General features: G+C 48.7%; 1 protein-coding gene across 1 annotated transcript in view; it reads left to right on the top strand.

The window, feature by feature from the left end:
• CALN1 (calneuron 1) overlaps positions 1-18,291 on the top strand; it is a gene marked incomplete at both ends in the record, with an annotated part of 134,104 nt that overhangs the window by 15,677 nt on the left and 100,136 nt on the right. Inside the window, one exon of the mRNA XM_080357186.1 lies at positions 7,959-8,079. Coding sequence (XP_080213312.1) covers positions 7,959-8,079 — 121 coding nt within the window. The remainder of the gene's footprint in view (positions 1-7,958; positions 8,080-18,291) is intronic.

Here is an 18,291-nt window from a genome sequence, read left to right as displayed (position 1 = left end):
CATCTTGGCTAAAAGTTCTGTGATTGTTGTTTATTGGTAGTTCCAGAAAAAGAGAAATCTTAGGGCTACAAAGATGCTGAGGGCTCTGGAGCATCTTTGTGATGAGGAGACACTGAGAGAGCTGGGGCTGTTGAGCTGGAGAAGAGAAGCTGAGAGGGATCTGATCCATGGGATCAATAGCTCAGGGTGGGTGTCAGAGGATGGACCAGACTCTGTTCATGGTGCCCAACGCCAGGGTGAGGGGCAACGGGCACAGTCTGAAACACAGGAGGCTCCATGTGAACATGAGCAGAAACTTGTTTGCTGGGAGGTGCCAGAGCCTGGCCCAGGCTGCCCAGAGCGGGTGTGGAGTCTCCTTCTCTGAGACATTCAAACCGCCTGGACCCACCTGTGTGATCTGCTCTGTGACCCTGCGTGAGCAGGGCTGGGCTGGGGATCTGCAGAGCTCCTGCAGCCCAACCAGCCTGGGTTCTGGGATTCTTTTGTATTTGAACAGCAAGGGCTGTTGAGGGGGTTGGTGTCATGGTCTGGGTGGTTGCAGGTGATGGTTCAAAGCCTTTCTTGCACCCCCTGATCCACAATTTGTGCTCAGCTAAACGCGTTCGGGGTTGACATTGTCCATACATGGGGGAGGGCAGGAGGACCCCCCACTCTGTGCCGGAAAGGCAGTCCTTGGGCTTAGACATGGGGTGGTCGTTGCTCCTCTTGTCAGCGTTAGCTGGACAGTTTTGGCAGGGAAAATGGAATAAGGGTGAGGTGGAAGACACCTGGGACAGAGCTGAGGGAGCTGCAGGTCCATCAGCCGGACTTGTACTCAGCACCGATGCTGCTCAGCCCCTCAGGGTGAATTCACAGACTCCTGGTTTTTAGGGCCCGGAAGGAGCATCAGAGCATCTAATCTGGAAAAGAAAATATCACAAGGCATTAGATTTCGCCCTGTTAATTCCAACAGCGGGTTGGGAAGCTTGTGCTTGGCTAAAGCGTGTCTGCAGCAAGGCATCTGGGCCTGGCTGGGACACAGCGATGTGTCACTCCTTCTGCTACTTTGTTCCGATGGTTAATCACCTTCGCCATTAAAAACTCTTGCTTAATTTCCAATTTGCATGTTTATAGCCTTCAGCTTCCCACCACAGAAGCCTTTTGCCATGAGATTTTAGAGCTTTTTAGTAGCCTGTGTTGTTTCCCTCTCATAAACTGTTACCATGGTCTCAACCAGTGGTGACACTGCCCTTGGGTGACACATTCCATGGGTCCTGTTGTGTCACAGAGGAGCTGAACCCACGGGAGGGAGCGGGAGGTTGGTATGTGCACGCTGCAGCCTCCTCAGAGATAAAAGCTCCATTTCCAGACTGATTTTTTCATGTTTCCAGGTGAATTATCAGAGGTGGGAAGGGAGGGAGGTTCAGAGATTTTTTTTGCTGCGTTGCTGGCTTTTCTTTTGCTTTTTATCATTGGCCCAGAAGCTTTCAAAGATGCCTGTGGTTTATATGAAAATGGACGTTTTCTACCAATCCTGGCTAAAACTTTACCCCTGCAGCAAGAGGCTGGAGGCAGCAGAAGGAGCAGAAAGTGGGAGAGGGCAGGAAAAAAACCCCTTGGGATTTCTGGCTGCAAAAGGCGAGGATGAGTTTGAGGACTAAGAGCTTGTGTGAATGGATGAAATGCTGGCGACTTGCTTACGATGGTTCTGTAATCACGCAGGGTTAAGCCTGTTTGGGAATGGCAAGGAGTCCTTATCCCCTTAACATGTGTTGTGCTTGCCCTGGAGATCCAGAGCTATCAGGTCATTGCAGTCCTCTCCTCCCGGCACTTTAAGCTGAGGATCAGCTTAGGCCACAGTTAAAAAACAACAAACAACAAGTGTGGTTTAAAACTGTCCCACTGTGCTCTCACATGTTCGGCTTTCAGAAAGAAACGTGTATATTTTACACTCGACCTGGCGTCCGCAGCTCTTCCTTCAAAGGCAGCCGCGCAGCTTCAGTTGTTTAGCGATGTGATGTCTTTTAGCGTGACCTTCCTCTTCTTTTTAATTTCAAATTTTCTGGGGAAGGTGAGGAAAAAGAAGCAGCACAAAACCATCTGAAGCGCCTGCCGCTTTGTACTCCTCGAACCTGGAAGTTTGTCGCTCGCAAAGTGTCTCTGTGGCGCTACATCCATTAGGCTTGTCACTCAGACTTTGTCTTCTGCATTTCAGAGGATTTTCTTCGCAGTTCCAGCCTCGAATGCTGAAAGTGGTTTAAGGTTTGCAAAGTCCTTTTACCCACTGATCGCCGTGGGGAACTTTATTGTTAGTATCCCAACCCACTATCAGCAAGGAGATCTCCATTTACTTGGTTGTTGTCTGGAATAGGGGAATATTTTTTCAGGCTTCTGCCCATAAATAATCACATACAGCACAAATGCCATGTACGGTGTGGTAAGGACAAGGAGGGTCAGGGCTAAAACTGGTCCATAGGGCTAGTTTTATCTGTACCTGTGTCACCACCAGCAAATGCGCAGTGAATGTTGTGTGTGTGCACTGGATTAACGCCTCATGTCCACAGTCCATACATCCTTGTAAAAGGTATGAAATTAATCCGGATGGCTTAATGTGCTGCAAATATCATGTTTGTAAATGCTGGGTCTGGCTTCTGATAAGCAACTCTGCTCCCAGAAAGTGAGAGCACTCCTGTTTTCCAGAAAGAAAGGAAAAGCCCTTTCAGAGGAAGCTTTAGGGCTCACTTACACTCACAGCCCAACCATTTGGCATTAAAGTCTGAGGAAGTTTGGCTTCCAAAAACAGTCCGATGTGTTTCAGCACTGGACCGGGAGCAGGGCGGCTCTTGTCTTTCTCTTCCTGCGATAGGTCTTTATATATAGCCCAAATAGTTCTTTCCGTATGTTTTGGGAGATTTGGCTTTATCGGTATCAATAGTCAGAAAACACAAACTTCCTCAAAGATTTTCCTCCCTGGGAGGATCTATTTTAGAGCTTTGTTAAAGGCTCCCTATACACTAGACTTTATTTTTCTCAATCCCAAGACCCACTTATATTGATTTTGTAGCTACAGAAAAGCCATCTGCCTGAGCACGCTTTCATTCCTGTGTCTCTTTACTCACCTGAGTTGAGACTGATTAAACACGACTTCTGCATCTTATTGCAGCAGCTTAAATCCTCATCCCAGAGCTCTCAATGTGCTCCCCTTCCCCTTCTCTGCGTCCTCCAACCTCCTCCCGTTGCCAAAATGAGTCTTTTTGGGCCCTTCAGGCGTTCCTTTGGTAACTTGGGCTCAAGTTGCACTTGAGGTGCCAAATTTTTGCAAAAAAAATGAAAAAAAATTGTCTCTAAAGCTATTGTTAGCACCAGTGAATGCAGGAGATAAAGGACAAAGTGACTTAGTGCTCTTCCTAGCAGAAGGATTTTGCCAAAGCGATGTGTCTGCAGCAAAACGCTTGGCTTGTCTTCCCTTAACTATATTGGCTACAAACAGACGTGGGGATTTAGTCCAGCTTAGTCGCTTCTGTACCAGAGAGCACAGACTAACCATGATGCTCCTTGGGAGACAGGGAAAGGCCTTTTGCATGGGCAGCAATGAAAGGAAAACATACCAGAATAGCAATAAAGACTCTTTGGAAAGTTGATCGTGTTCCCCGAGCGATGCGTCGTGCCCAGAGCACGGAGGTTCAAATTGCCCAGAAGTTTCCCAGGTGATGCTCAGGAGTCTGTTTGCTCTGTTTTTCCCTTTGGATCCAGCTAAATATTACACAGCCGACCTGAAAAGATAGTGGCAATTGTTCAGCTCTGGGGAAAATGGGATAATTTTTCGGAAATCACTGCTCTTATTTGTCTTAGATGTGATAATGTTGCTCTGCCTGGGGAGAAGCCTCTTTAATACTGTTGCTTCATTTGATGAATTTTTAAAGGGTTTTAGAGTGTACTGGGGGACTTTACAGCTACTGTTCCAGTTTCCTTACCATCTGGTTGCTTCATGGATTTTCCATGTATTCCTGTGATTTTTGTTTAGCTTGGTTTCCTAAGAAAATGAAGGTTATATTGCCGTACTGCATGTGTGTGCTTGTCCAGCCATATAGATGTGTTTTCTCATACTAACAGCTTGAACCCTCTGCTTGACTTCAGCCACATTTGTGGGAGAGATCGAAATCTCAGTTTTACTATCTTCCCATGTTTCTCCACCAGCGTCATCTTTGCCTGGTCCATTTGACACCCATGGGATAGTGGCTGGGGGACAGGTCAGCATCCAGGATGGGGATCCAGCCCAGGTCCTGTACAACCTGCTGGGTCAGGATCCACCAAGTTGCAGTTGAATAGAGAAGGAAAATACAGATACTGGCCAGACATAACACCCAGACAGTGCAAAAGGTGGTGTGTGCTATGTGCCTGAGGCTGTAAAAACCAGGATCAACTCCAGGGCATCATTTTGCGCTGCACACAGGAGAGAGGTTAGCAAGAAATCTTTTCCAAATTGGTAACTACCAAGGGAGATCCAGGATCGATACAAATTGATCCTGATTCCAGCTTGTTGACTGATACTCGAGATAAAACTTCCAGTTTAACAGCCGTGTGGATTTTCAATTGAGTCTGAAAGCCTTTTTTAAAAACATATCACAAGAGCTGGTGAGGAATGTAAACCGGAGACATGTGAGCATCGTGTAGCTGCCTTTTTTTTTTAGTTTATTTTTTTCCCTGACGGCAAATTGCTTATGAACATCTTATAAATTTCACAAACGTGGTTGTGCTGAAAGGAGGGAGCGAGGCTGGCAGCGCTGCCGCCGGGCGATACGGGGGATGTAACCTGCTGGTGCGCCTGGCTCAGAGACCGAAACCTTGGCAAGGTACCATGGTAACATTTCCATCCGCGTGTTTATGGGTTCTTTGAGGGCTTTTTGGTTAAATGTCAATGTTTGCAAGATATTTTTTTCAAAGAGATTTTCGTTGCTGCAAAATCCCACTATGGCTTTGAAAACTGCTTTCAGTTTGCAAGTCGCTTGGTGGAAAGTGTGTTAGTTTTGAGTGCTCGGATATGGAGAGCAAGGCTGCTGCTGGCTGCCTGCTCGGAGGCTCATTTTACTGCTCGGTAAAATGGGGCAAGCGGCAGAACATCTTCCCCATTCCCATCCAAAGGAGGTGGGTGCACATGGCTGTAAATTTAACATGTTGAAGTGATAAAAAGCTGTCGGTGCCCTGAACTCCAGCACCAGCATCTGCTGGTGACCAAGTGCCCGGGAAGGTCATCACCATGGTGTGGGGTGGGTCCCACCAGCACCAGCTGACTTATGGTTTGAGTTTACCCAGGGTCTCAGCCAGCGCTGGAAGGAGCAGCCATAGCCAAGCTTAATGTTACTGTGTCTCTAACACAGACATTTGGGCTAAATCCAGAATGAGTGTGGACCAGCCTTGCTGCGCTGGGACAGATCTCTGTTCCCAGAAAGGCATCGGTCACTCATTTCCATTAAGCTTTTTGGATGTTTCAGCATAGGGTGCTTTGTAAACCGTGGTGCTTTGCTGTATGAGCTCTGCCACAACCCCTTTTTGTGCTGTTTTCTCCCCGCTGTGCAGGCTGGGTGGTGACAGCGGGTTCCCGTGTGCGGGATGCTGAGCACCCCCGGTGCTGCACGTCACTGCTTGGACGTCTGGCACCAGCGCTGCTGCTGGGCCGGTTCTGAGCATCTCTTGTTGAAACTGGAAGCAGGCTGAGAGCTGCTGAATTCCAGCAGGGATTCTGTTGAATAATTCTGCAATTAAAAAAAAATTATCTACTTAGGTGGTAGAATTCAATCCAGAATTTCTCACTCTGGGATATCATGGTTCCCCCCCCAATACTAAAATGCATTACAGGACCTCAAGTGGGAGCTGATTTTAAGCACTTACTCCTTCAGGGGAGATGCACTGCCTTTTATTTTTAATGGTTATAGAAGCAAAGGCACCAAAAATTATTTCAGGAATGCTTTAGTGCACCTAAATACATGGCTTGCAGTTACTCCGACCATGGGCGAGCTCAGAGTGTGTGAGGGGCTGAGCATCCTTCACCTGGTCGGGGGGGGCAGAATTGGTCCCCAGACCCATGGTCTCATAGCATCCTCACCCCACAGCTCCACCTGGGCCATTGCAGGTGTTAGACTGAAACCTCTTTAATTTGGTAAGGGTTTGAAAACCAGTGTAATTGCTTTTACATTGTGTGTGTGATTATCAAGAGAAAACAGGGATCAGTTGCTGCCTGAATGTTTTATGGTGGGCCTGGGAGTTAATGAAGAGGGTGCGAAGGGCTGGAAGTGTCCCCACTTGTCGAGACCTAGAGCAGCAACATCACCCGTGTGTCTCTCCATGGGGAGGTAAAATTCCCATCTTAGCGCGGAGCAATATGTCAGAGTGAGCAATATGTCAGAATGAAATACATTCATTGGCAAGTGCCGGGAAATTACAGGTATGCTTAATGAAAAAGAAAACCTTGTTTACGGTTCCTAATGTGCTGCTGAAGAAACTGGCTCCCAAATAAAAATACTTAAAATTACGATTAGGATTTATTTACATAATTACTGTGAGAGAAATTCTAGGTACGTGCTAAGCAGCGCAAGAGAAACCTCAGGGCTTTTCTTCTCATTCCTGCGTCTCGAGGTTATTTTGCTCTTAGTGAGTCTATTAAAGCTTTTACTAACTCAGTAAGGCAAAAAGGCATTTGTTACAAAATTAATACATATAGATGTATATATCTATTTGTTTTATTGACTGTGGTAAGAACATATGGCTGAGTAAGAGCCAGATCATCCTTGTAATTGTAGTGTTGGCTGGAGAACGATTCAGTAGGTGGCACTTATCTCTTTATGGCAAAGCAAAGCGATGTCCCGGCGTGGCTGTAGTGAGAATGTCCTTGGAGATGGTTTCCAAAGGGGCTCTGGCCCCCACTGGTGTGGGATCTGCCAAAGTCACCATATAGGTTTATATTAATGGTGAGTTCCAAACCGTGCTGGCCGCTTTCCAGCCCCTGTGGAGACCCTGGCCAGATCCTCGGCTGATGGCCGGGTGGTTCTGTTGACTCTGATGATTTATATTTGCTGGAAATGTAGAGGATAAAATGCACCAGGCCCATGATGGGGCTGTGCGGATTGGAACCAGCCAAGGGGATGACAAATCTTCCTCTTAATATTTCAATTGACTTTGGCAAACTTGCCTCTTTTCTTGTGTATCCTAAATCAATGTGTAAGTGCTGCTGACAGTAATTTCCACTTTTGTCTGTGCAGATGGCTGCCCTTCACTAGGCTGCGGTGTTTATACCTGCTAAGTTTGCAAACACTTCCTTGCTACAGCCTCCCATTGAGCTGTATTTTTCCTTAGCTGTCATATTGGTGAGATGAAAACGTTCTTTGTTGGGCCCTGCTCGAATGTGAGTTTGCTTTAGTCAGCGAGGGCCACTGAAGTCTGAGGCGGAGGCACCAACGCGATGCTCGTCCCGCTCGGCACAGACGCTTTGGGCTGGGGGGTTGAACCGTCTTTGGGGTCTTGGTGCTCCAGAGCAGGGTCTGAGATTTGGGGTCCAGACCCTTGCATGGCTTTGAAAGTCGAGCTGCTGGATCCTATGACTTTTTAATTGCATGTCAGTGTAGACCCTTATGCACTATATAATTATTATAAAATAACAAATCTCTAGGCTGAAAGCTGCAATCTGAATGCTACAGACTCCAGACTCTTATTTTCCTAAGGCACTGCCGTTCTATCTCTGCTATCTCTTGTTCAGCATAAAGAAGAAGCTTTTGCTTTTTTATTTGTTTATTTAGCTCCTGTCTTAGACAGCGAATAAAATCTGCAATCCATCACTCATGCACCCAACTCCAGTGTGCGTTCCCTGGTGTGGGATGCTCTAGTCCAGTGACTCTTTCAAGGCAGGCTATTGTACTACTGCAGTAAAAGAAAGACAAGTGACTAAAATAAGCCTTTCTCTTCCCTTTTCTCCTGTGCACAGGGAGAAGATGCCATTCCACCATGTAACAGCCGGCTTGTTGTACAAAGGCAACTACCTGAACCGCTCCCTCTCGGCTGGCAGCGACAGCGAGCAGCTAGCCAACATCTCCGTGGAGGAGCTGGATGGTGAGCAGCGGCCTCGCGGTTTTCCAAAGGGGGCTGGGAATGGGGTAAAGTTCATTTTCACCTTGTCTGGAGCGTTGTCTTGCGATAACCGGAGTTATTCTCCCCGTGAGGCAAGGAACAAAAGGCAGGTCAGATGATCAGGGGCAAAGAAAAGGTCCCTGACCACAGTTGTGTTCAGAGCTGGAGGATGAATTTAGCCTCGGATTTTGTCCTTCTGCCTAGAAATGAGGCAGCTTTTGAAGGACTAAGGCTGCTTTTTTTGGGCAAAAGTTTGCAAGTGAAAACGTTAGACTAGTATCTTTTCATAGAGATGCCTTCAGCCTTTCCCAGGAACCTGCAGAGCTCAATCTGTCTTCCTAGCGAGTCTTCTCTTTTGCTTTGTGGCCTTTGGAAAGTGAGGTTTCTCCCTGTGTCTCGAGATAACAAGGTGTGTGGAGGTGGCTTGTGGCTTAAGAAGCTGGGAAGTGCTTTAAAATTCCCTTTTCCAGGTCAGCGATTGGGAATGCAGGCTGGCAAAGGCTGTCAGAAAGGTTTTCCACATCTGCTGCCTGTAGGATCCCTTAATTTCCTCTCTAGAAGGCGGTTGCTGCTAATTCCTCCTGCCCCGCAGACGGGATGTGAGGCCAGGTCGACTCCCAGTCTGGTTCCTGGTGGGGAGGTCTCTTTTCTGGGCCATTTGTGGCTCACCAGGGTCGTTTATAAGCAAAAGTGAATATTGCTGACAGCTGGTCTTTGAGGTCTGTGGAACACATTGAAGCTTTTGGTTTGCTTCCCAGTGGACATTTGGTACAAGCTGTGATCATGATCAGTGGTTTTGATGGAGAACTTGATGAGGAAACGAGCAAGGGAGTGCTGCAAGGTGGAAATGGTCCTTCCAGGACAGGTTGGAGATGTTCTGGCAAAACAGAAGGCCAGCATTTCTGCCCACCTTCCTCCTTTTCACCTGTGCTTTAGTAAATCGGACCTCAGTTTTCAAGTCTTTTCAGCTTGGAACGTTTGGATTTGCTTTTGCGACCTTTACATCAGCTCATCTTAAGTGCAAAGAGTGTTTTCTGAGTGTTCGGAACTGCTTCTCTTCTTCCTACTAGAAAGAGTGGAGAGAAGGGAACGGAGCTGGTGAGGCGCTGGAGCACAAGTGTGATGGAGCGGCTGAGGGACCTGGGGGGTTCAGCTGGAGAACAGGAGCTGAGGGGAGACCTTCTGATCTCTGAACTGCCTGAAAGGAGCTTGGAGCCAGGGGGGTCGGGCTCTGCTCCCCAGGAACAAGCGCCAGGAGCAGAGGAAACGGCCTCAAGTTGCGCCAGGGGAGGTTGAGGTTGGATGTGGGAACAATTTCTTCCCCAAAGGGCTGTGGGGCATTGGAACAGGCTGCCCAGGGCAGTGTTGGAGTCACCAGCCCTGGAGGGTTGGACTCGATCTTGCAGGTATCTTCCAACTGAAATGATTCTATGATTCCCAATGAATGTGTGCTGAACACAGTTCAGGTGAGAGATACAACGCGTAAAACCACTTTCAGTGCAGCTTAGCTAAGAGCCTGGGAACGCAAGGACTGCAGAGGCACCTTCTGGGCTCTTCCCCTGGGTTACAGGAGCATCACTTGATGATTTGAGTTGGTGAGGAGAACTGAACTGGCCTGACATCTGTGCATCCTATATATGACAAATTATCTTTCAAGGTAACACTTAGCTGTTGTCCCTAGTCAGGATGGCAGGGGTTGGTGGAGCAGACAGGAGAGAGCTGGATGAGAGCTCAGAGTTTGTTCCAAATGCAGAGAACAAAGGTTTTTCTGCTATGCCTGCCCTGATCAGAGCACATCTGCTGTAAACCACCCTTGAGATTTGCAGACAGCCGTCAAGAGCTGATTCAAGTGACATCGGGGCCGCAACCCACTGCCATCCTGTTGCATGAGGGAAGCTTGTCCTTGATTTGTTTCCCTGCTGTTTGCATGGAAATTGTCTGTGGCTGGCTATAAGGAGGAAGCCTAGTCTCATTTCTATCCTTCCCTGGTGTTCCCAGGCCATTTTGGGTGCTCCTTGAGCCCTGTCAACATCACCTTCACCAGCAGCCCTGCAGTGGGAGCAGCGGCTGCCAGACCTGCCTTCCCCATGGAGAACCCAGCCCTCGAGAGGCTGTGGCTCATCTCTGTTAATTAACAGCAAATGAAGCAAAGTAGGTGTGGAAGAGCCGTCTTTGGAGAAGGCAGTGGCCGAGTCACTGCTAATGCAAGCCCTGCACCCATTTTATGTGGCCGGGGCCCCGATTTAAGTGCGCTGTTGAATGGGAGAGCAACAGAGTTCGTTCATCTCTGCTCACACAGAGTATCCCCCTTGTCCTTCAGGAGAATGGTTAGAGCTCTTCAACTAATCATTCATTTATTCTCCGGCTGTTAAGCAAAGGCTTCTCGTTAGAATTTAGTTATATATTATTTTCTTGCCAGCCTTTTGTCTCACAAACACCTCTTTTCAAGGGCTCTGCGTCTTTGCTATGCCCGTTCTGAGCCCAGCACAGAAGAGCTCAAGCTCAGGCCATTTTTTTTCCACCTGCAAACACAGAAGTTGTACCAAACTGATTTGTGTCCACTAAGGCCAGAGCAGCAGAAGAAGCTGAAGATACTCTTTTATGTGCCAGCTACCAGAGCACAACCTGGCTATTGAAAATTACATATAATATTAGGTCAGCAGTCACTATTTTACTGTGTTTTGTCACTAATAGCAGATCAGTGCCCAGGTGAGCTGGTAATTGGTGAAGGTACCACTGTTCACTGCCCAGACCCAAACTAGAAATAGTCTTTCTGCCTTTAAGCATAAACTATCTCAGGGTGAGTAACAAAATGTTCTTCCTTGAGAAGTTAATGTCAGTGTATGGGAGCTTGGTGGATATATCAAGCTGTGATAGCTCGATGCCAATAACATATTTGCATTTAATCTTACAGGCTGGGAAATAGATGCCAAATTCTCCTTGGTTTCTTTTTCAATGAGATTTTAGTCCTGAGGGAGTTCCAGCCTATTGAGAAATTCCAGTCACATGCATGAAATTATTAAAGGTTTAAATCTGAGGAAGTCAGTGGGAATTTTCTATAATGCGCCTTTGCGCTCACGGCTCCGACAAGTGCCTGATCTGTTGGGTTTTTTCCAGCAGATTTCTTTTCCTTTGTGTCTAACATTGTGTGTCTCCATGCCGTTCACTTTGGGAAGGATTCCTGCGAGGGTGGGATGCTACAGGGCTGCAACGTGGTGTCTCCCCATGCACATCCCTGCGGTCAATAGTGATGAACACTCCGGGATAACACTGAGATCAGGAAATGAAAATGTATTTCTGGCTTCAAGTAACGTGAGGGGGAAGGAGCCTGGGTTTGATGAACGTGCGCCGTGCTTAGGGCGCTGCTCTGCTTCTTCGCCGACCGGTTGTTTGTCTCCTATGAAAACTTTTCTGACTGGCACCAGCCATCTGTCGACTTAAACTCCACTCTGTTATTTTCCATCCTGCTTTAAATACTATGCCGGCAGGGAGGAAAAAGGCTGGAGAGATGGCAGGTCACCGCTGATGGCTTCTGTGTTCCTAGCAGCCGCGCTTGCTATTAATATTTGCGGTTCTGTAGTAGTGTGCGGGTTTTTAGAAGCTGTCACCGTCACAAAGGGAATTAACTTACAGAAAGCTATATTAGGCGATGCTTAACTTTGTAACATCAAGTAAATGACGAAGTTGAAGGTGGCAGGCCATCCATAACCTGTCTCTTAGGGACTGCATGGTACGGTGTGCTCTCGGATGGATGTTATTGCCATATGCTTAGCAGTTTCTGTGCATGAGATTGTAAATTAAGGCTGGGAGGAACTGTTTTACATATAGATTTTCTGGCTATTGTTGGTCGGCATAAAATTGTGGCACAGTTTGTGCATACTCTGCCATTTCCACGTCCCTTTTAAAGCCAGTTTCTGTCTTCACATCACAAACTGCTAGGAGTATTTTTAATAAAAAATGGTGGATGGAAATCATCATGTCAAGCTTGAGTCATCCACCTCCATAGGCGCTATCTAAAGGGTATTGTCAGGAGGTAAAAACATTTCCATAGTAGGAATCTGACAAATATCACCTGAAGGGAGGCACATGCATTATAAGTAGGCTTTGCAAAAAGTGTCTGTGAAATGCATGCTAGTCGGTGCCTTGCAGAGAAAATCCAATTGTGACCCATAGCAGCAGCTGTTTGTCCGGAAACACATCAGGATCAATCCTTACCTGACCCAGATTCCTTTGAAATCAGCAGTGCCCATACAGGAGGAGTCATTGCTGCATGGCAGCAGGACAACTATTGGCATCTGGTGGCTTTGGCCGCATTGTCCCTGCCCCAGGTGGGGTCTGTGTGTCTACAGGGCTTTTTCTAGGCTGGGAGATGATACATTTTTTTTGTGGTTGTAGACCTGGCCAGCTTGATACAGTCCTTAAGGTTGAGATTCAGAGTGGAAATGCTGCATACACTGGAGATGTCAGCAGAGCAACATGTGAAATGGGGACAAAGCTGCTGGCTGCAGGACCTTGGGGTGCAGCAGAAATCAAGGCAGGAATCTGGGGACTTCCCACACTGGGGGACTTCTCTGCCTTTATACAACACATTGCAGGACACGCTTTACCTGGTTTCTGCCTCTTCACATTAACCTCCCTTCTGTCACCCGCAGAAGCTCTAACTGGGTCACTCCTGGGCTCATGTGTAAAAGTCAACCATGAGCAGCTTCAGCCTAGACTGGGAAACAGCTCTTGAAATAATTTAAAAGTCATGGTTAAGTGATGCCCCATATGGATTTTAAATTAACAGTTGTCTCCCGTTTGCCAATAAAGCCAGTGGTGCGAAATGGCTGAAGGTGTTGAGGGGTTTCTGGAGTCCCAACAGCACGGCAAGGTGACCAGAACTGGGACTGGGTCCCTGCGTAGGGGGACACTGGTAAAATAGTCCCACATCACAACCACAGCCATGCCATCCTAGCCCTGCCTCTGAAAATAAGGCCAAAATAATGGGTGTTAACCCTCTTGTGCGTGTCTGGTGTGATGGTCCTTGGACACTGTAAGTCCTGGGAAGGGAGGGACCGTGATGCTGCAGAGCACAGTCCCTGTGCAGTCCCATTTGGGGGTTGTTATTTAGCAGAAACCCCACGAGCCATGAGGGCTGTGGCTGATCCAGAGCCTGGTTCACTCCTGTGTTATCAGAAAGGCTCGATAAACACTCCCTTTGCTCGCCGGAGAGTCGCAGCTGCCGTGCGACTCCTCATATCTCTCTCCGGGTGTTGATTTTTCTCTGAGTCCGCTTGTTTGCTTGCAGAGATTTTAATCCCGCTGATGGGCGCAGAAGGCCAAGGGGCAGGCAGCTGGCTGTGCCCTGGCAGCGGCTCAGGCTGATTATCTTTGGTGTCCCAGGTGAGATCAAGCGGTATTTTGGAGAAGCGATGTGCTCGAGGGGGGAGACCCAGCGGGCAGAGGCATTAGTCACTTGACTGACTCATGGAGCAGCAACAAGGCTGAGTCTGCTGCTCTCGGCTTTTTGTCCATGGGAAGAAAAATAAAAACCACTTGGAAAAATGGAGAGAGGGAGAAATAAGGAAGAAAGAGCATCCTGCTGGTGAAGAAGGAATCACAGAATCATTTTTGCTGGAAAAGACCCTTGAAATCGAGTCCAACCATAACCCACTTCTGGCACTGCCCCATGTCCTGAGAACCTCATCTCTGTCTGTCCAACCCTCCAGGGATGGTGACTCCAGCACTGCCCTGGGCAGCCTGTTCCAATGCCCCATAGCCCTCTAGGGAAGAAATTATTCCTAAAAGGAGGTGCAGGGACGTTCTCCTGGGACAGGAGATGTAGCAAGGGGGAGTGTGTGCTGGGTTATGGCCACACTGGGCTGCTCCAATGGCTGCACGTGGGTCTCCAAGACTGCGCTTCAATGTGAGCACTGCAGGCAGCCTGTTAATTAAGTGGATGAAACTCTATAAAGCTCATTTCCTCTTTCGCAGAGTTCTTTTTTAAAGAGAGGTTTATCCACAGTGTCTCCTCTGTGAGTGATCATGGCTGGAAAAGGAATAATTTATGTCTTGTATTGGGCTTTAATAGTGCTTCGTGTCTCTGAATATAAAACCGTGGCATCACTATGTGGATTCTTCTGTGGACAGAAGCAGCTGTATCTCTCACTTCTGCTGAGCGCCTTCTGCTAATTTTCCAGTTACGTATTTTAATTACAGTGTGGGTTTCCTTGGGACTCGGTGGTTTCAGTTATGACGCAGCCTCCATTTAAAAATCATAAAAACTGGCACAGTATTAATATTCTGCAGAATATTATTTTATTGCAAGGTGCACATTTGCTCCAGACGCTGCGTGTCCAGTGGAGGAGTGGAGTTGCTGATGGAGAAATTGTGGCTCCCTGTCCCAGGTTCAAGAGAATTCACCGAGGGAGAGATTTATGGTTATAATTCACTGTGTCTGCCTCAGCCTTACAGCCCAAGTCCTACACAAGGTGCCACTTCTTTGGCAGGTTGATTAGCCAGGGGGATAAATGTTTTTGGTGGTTTTTTTAGGATGCAGCCTTGGGAAGGGCTTGCAGAGGTCCTGAGCCCCATCCCACACCCCCTCTGCCATGGGGGGATGTGTTACCTGGTCTCCTTGCCCCCGAAATACAAGAACAGGCATCAGCATCACCTCTGAGGAAAGAGTCGTTCCAGCAAGAGAGTATAAATAAAGTGAGATTGGCTGCCAACAAATTAGAATTACAGGGACACCATCTGGACAACAATTAAAGAGATTGTTTGAACTCCAGCTATGGTGCCATAGTTATAGGAACTGGCTGGCGAGCAAGCGAGTTATTAGCGGAGGATATTCAGATATCCTTGGTCAGAGGCTTGAGGGTTTCTGGCTTATTGTAGTGGAGGAGGAACCTCTTCAAGCTGGAAAAAGATGTTTTGAGGAGAGGACTGAAAACTGTGTCTTTATGTGGCTCCCAAATCTGCTGAGTTTGTCTCTCAGCGCAGAGAGGCTGCTGAGGACCCCGTGCTAGACTGATGGTCATGGGCCAATGGTGCCCTGGGCGGATGCTCCCTGTGCTGATGCTCCCTGTGCTGATGGTCCCTGGGCTGATGGTCCCTGGTCTGATGGTCCCTGGTCTGATGGCTCCCTGTGCTGACGGTCACTGTGCTGACGGTCTCTGGGCTGACGGCTCCCTGGGCTGGTGCTCCCTGGGCTGGTGCTCCCTGGGCTGATGGTCCCTGGGCTGATGGATCCCTGGGCTGATGGCTCCCTGGGCTGATGGTCCCTGGGCTGGTGGCTCCCTGAGCTGGTGCTCCCTGTGCTGATGGTCCCTGTGCTGATGGTCCCTGGGCTGATGGTCCCTGGGCTGATGGTCCCTGGGCTGATGGCTCCCTGGGCTGGTGGTCCCTAGGCTGGTGGTCCCTGAGCTGATGGTCCCTGAGCTGATGGTCCCTGGGCTGATGGTCCCTGGGCTGATGGTCCCTGGGCTGATGGCTCCCTGGGCTGGTGGCTCCCTGGGCTGGTGCTCCCTGGGCTGATGGTCCCTGGGCTGGTGCTCCCTGAGCTGATGCTCCTCGCAGCCGTTCCCAGCGCCGCCCGTTCACCTGCGATCGTGGCTCTCGCTGGAGCGAGCTGATAACTCACTGCCTGCGTCGCCTCGGGCCATGGCAATGGAGCAAATTCAGATCAAGGGCTAAGCATGCTTTAAAAGGCATTTAAATCTTGCTGCGACACGTTTATACAAATTTTCATCTGGATTTTTAATTTTTTATGCAAGCTCCTAGGCTGGATCATTAATTTTACAAGTTCCTTAAATCCCTTGCCTTAAAATCCTGGCTTTAGCAAGTCACTCCTATTCTAGTAAGTGTTGCTGTGTGGACTTGGGGGTCTCATCTTTGTGTGTTATCTTGTTGCTCTGTAGATTTACTCCCTAGGCAGCGACTTTTAGCTGTGCATGGAAGGACCAGAGCCAGGTGGGGTCAGTGCAGCCCAGACCCATAAGGACACGGCACAGACCCTGGAATTGGAAGCAAAGGAGGGGAGACATCAGCATTTAGTCTGTTTTTGAGATGAAGGCTGTGGGTACAGCGGGGTTTTGGTGTGCTGTACGTTGTCTATACACCCAGCCAGGTGACCAACGCTGAGCACATCTTTTCTTGCTGCTCCAGCTCCGAGTGAGCTCATTTGGGATGCAGTTAATCTGTCCAGAGCATCTTTCTCTGCAAAGGGAGACATCGATTTCTCACCCAGCTCTGTGGCTTTTGGGGCTGAGCAGGGCTGGCAGTGCCATGGGAGTGGAGATTGTTGGCTGAAGCAGCCTGGGAATGTCTTCCCCACCTGAGAAATGGAGGTGATGATGCTTCTTTTTTGAACTGGGTGGGAGACGTCTCAACCATCCGGCTCCATCCCCAGCTGCAGGATCAGGGCACCGGGGAAACTTCAGCTCTGCAAAAGCTACAGCAGCTCTGGAGAGTCAAGCAGTTGGTCCCCAGCTGAAAATTACTCCGATAAGCCATTTCTTTTTATTTAATTGCACAGACATAGGCACAAACCCAGACTCTGACCCGGGTTTAAGCTGCCTTAGACATCCCATCCATGGTGCTGAGCGCTGAGCAAATGGCTCACTCTTTATTTCATTTCCCAGAGCCTCCTTAGCAGCCCTGGGCTCAGGGGCTGATGCACGGCTTGAAAAAGGTTCGGACAAGCTGTTGTTAGAGTGAGCTGGAAGGTGAATGGCTCAGCATGCCGGTGAATTCCAGCAGCACAGACCTGAGCGCTGGTGTGGGTGGTGGCAAAGCAGGGTGGACATGAGGTTGTCATGAGTGCTGCTGGGTCTCTGGTTGCACAGACAGTGTCTCATAGTCAGCATTAAGCTTTGCGAGTCCCTTGTTTAATTACCATGCTTTTAAATATTTAAGGATTTGGAGGTTATCACGATGCTCTGCGTGCCATGCACGAGCCCTTTTTGTGGTTGTGATGCTGTGTCCCTCAAGTGGTGCAGACCAATGTTTTAGCCCGATTGTCTTAGTTTACTGTGTCTTTCAGCACATCAGCTTTAATCAAGTCACAGCAAACCATAAGCAAAGCTGAATCAATTTTCTTGCCTCCGTCAGTGCAGACACCTCACCAAAGTGCAATCGTGTGCAAAAACCCTCTGTTCTGCACTGCATCTGTGTGCTCTCTATAGAGGAACATTCAGAAATAGGTTTGGTCCCTAAATAATGGGGTTTTGGAGTTAAATCTACATATGGAGAAGCAGGAGTTTGGGTATCTATTTGTAGTTCTTCACTGAGATGTTTTGACGATCACTGATATTTTGTGCCTCAGTTTATCCAGCAGCAGTGAAGGGGGAGGTCAGCAATACAATGCCACTGCTTGGGGTGCTGCAAGACCTCTACGTCAAGCATCAGCTGTGGATCTTGCTCCCCATGAGCAATATCTTTGCCTCCCCCATCCCCATCCCACTGTGCCTGTGGTCACAAACGAGCCTGTTGGTGACCCAGGGGGAACTTGACACAGGAGGATAGCGCTGCTACAAAAGTGATGGGGAGAAAAAATCTGTGATCCGGAGAAGGTTTTACCTGGCTCTTTCGAACGAGCCTTTTTTTGAATGCCATTCAAAGCAATGTGACGTCAACGTTAGTGCTCCTGGGCTCGCTTTGGCTATCGGGGCATCTGCTCGGTGGTACCAGACAGATCCCAGTCCTGCTGCGCTGCTGGGCAGCTGCCATCGCCACAGCTGCTCCGTGTGCGCCTGCTCTGCCCGGCGCTGCTCGTGCCATTTTCCAGTCCCTGTCCCCCTGCCCCTGCTTAGCAGAAAGTGCATTTATCTTCCTGAGGACGAGGTCAGGGGCTTGGCAGAGCGAGAAGTCACTTAGCAGGGTGCAAGTCCAGGTGAGGGAGGCAGACAGCAGTAATGTCGGGAATTAAACAAAGAGACCTTGAATTAAATGAATAGTCTTGGCCATCCTCTCCATCTGGCTGGCAGTGTTTATGTCCCAGTTTCCCTTGCCCAGTCATAGAATAGTTTGTGTTGAGGGGAGCTTCCCAGCTCCCCAGTGCCCCCCCTGCCATGAGCAGGGACATCTTCACCAGCTCAGGGTGCTCAGAGCCCCGTCCAGCCTGGCCTGGGATGTCTCCAGGGATGGTTCAGCCACCACCTCTCTGGCCAACCTGGGCCAGGCTCTCACCACCCTCAGGGTAGAAAATTTCCT

The sequence above is a fragment of the Nesoenas mayeri genome (assembly GCF_963082525.1).
Source record: "Nesoenas mayeri genome assembly, chromosome: 20".
NCBI classification, from domain to species: Eukaryota; Metazoa; Chordata; class Aves; order Columbiformes; family Columbidae; genus Nesoenas; species Nesoenas mayeri.
The sequence above is the reverse complement of the archived record's forward strand: the minus strand, read 5'-3'. Positions and strand labels throughout refer to the sequence as shown.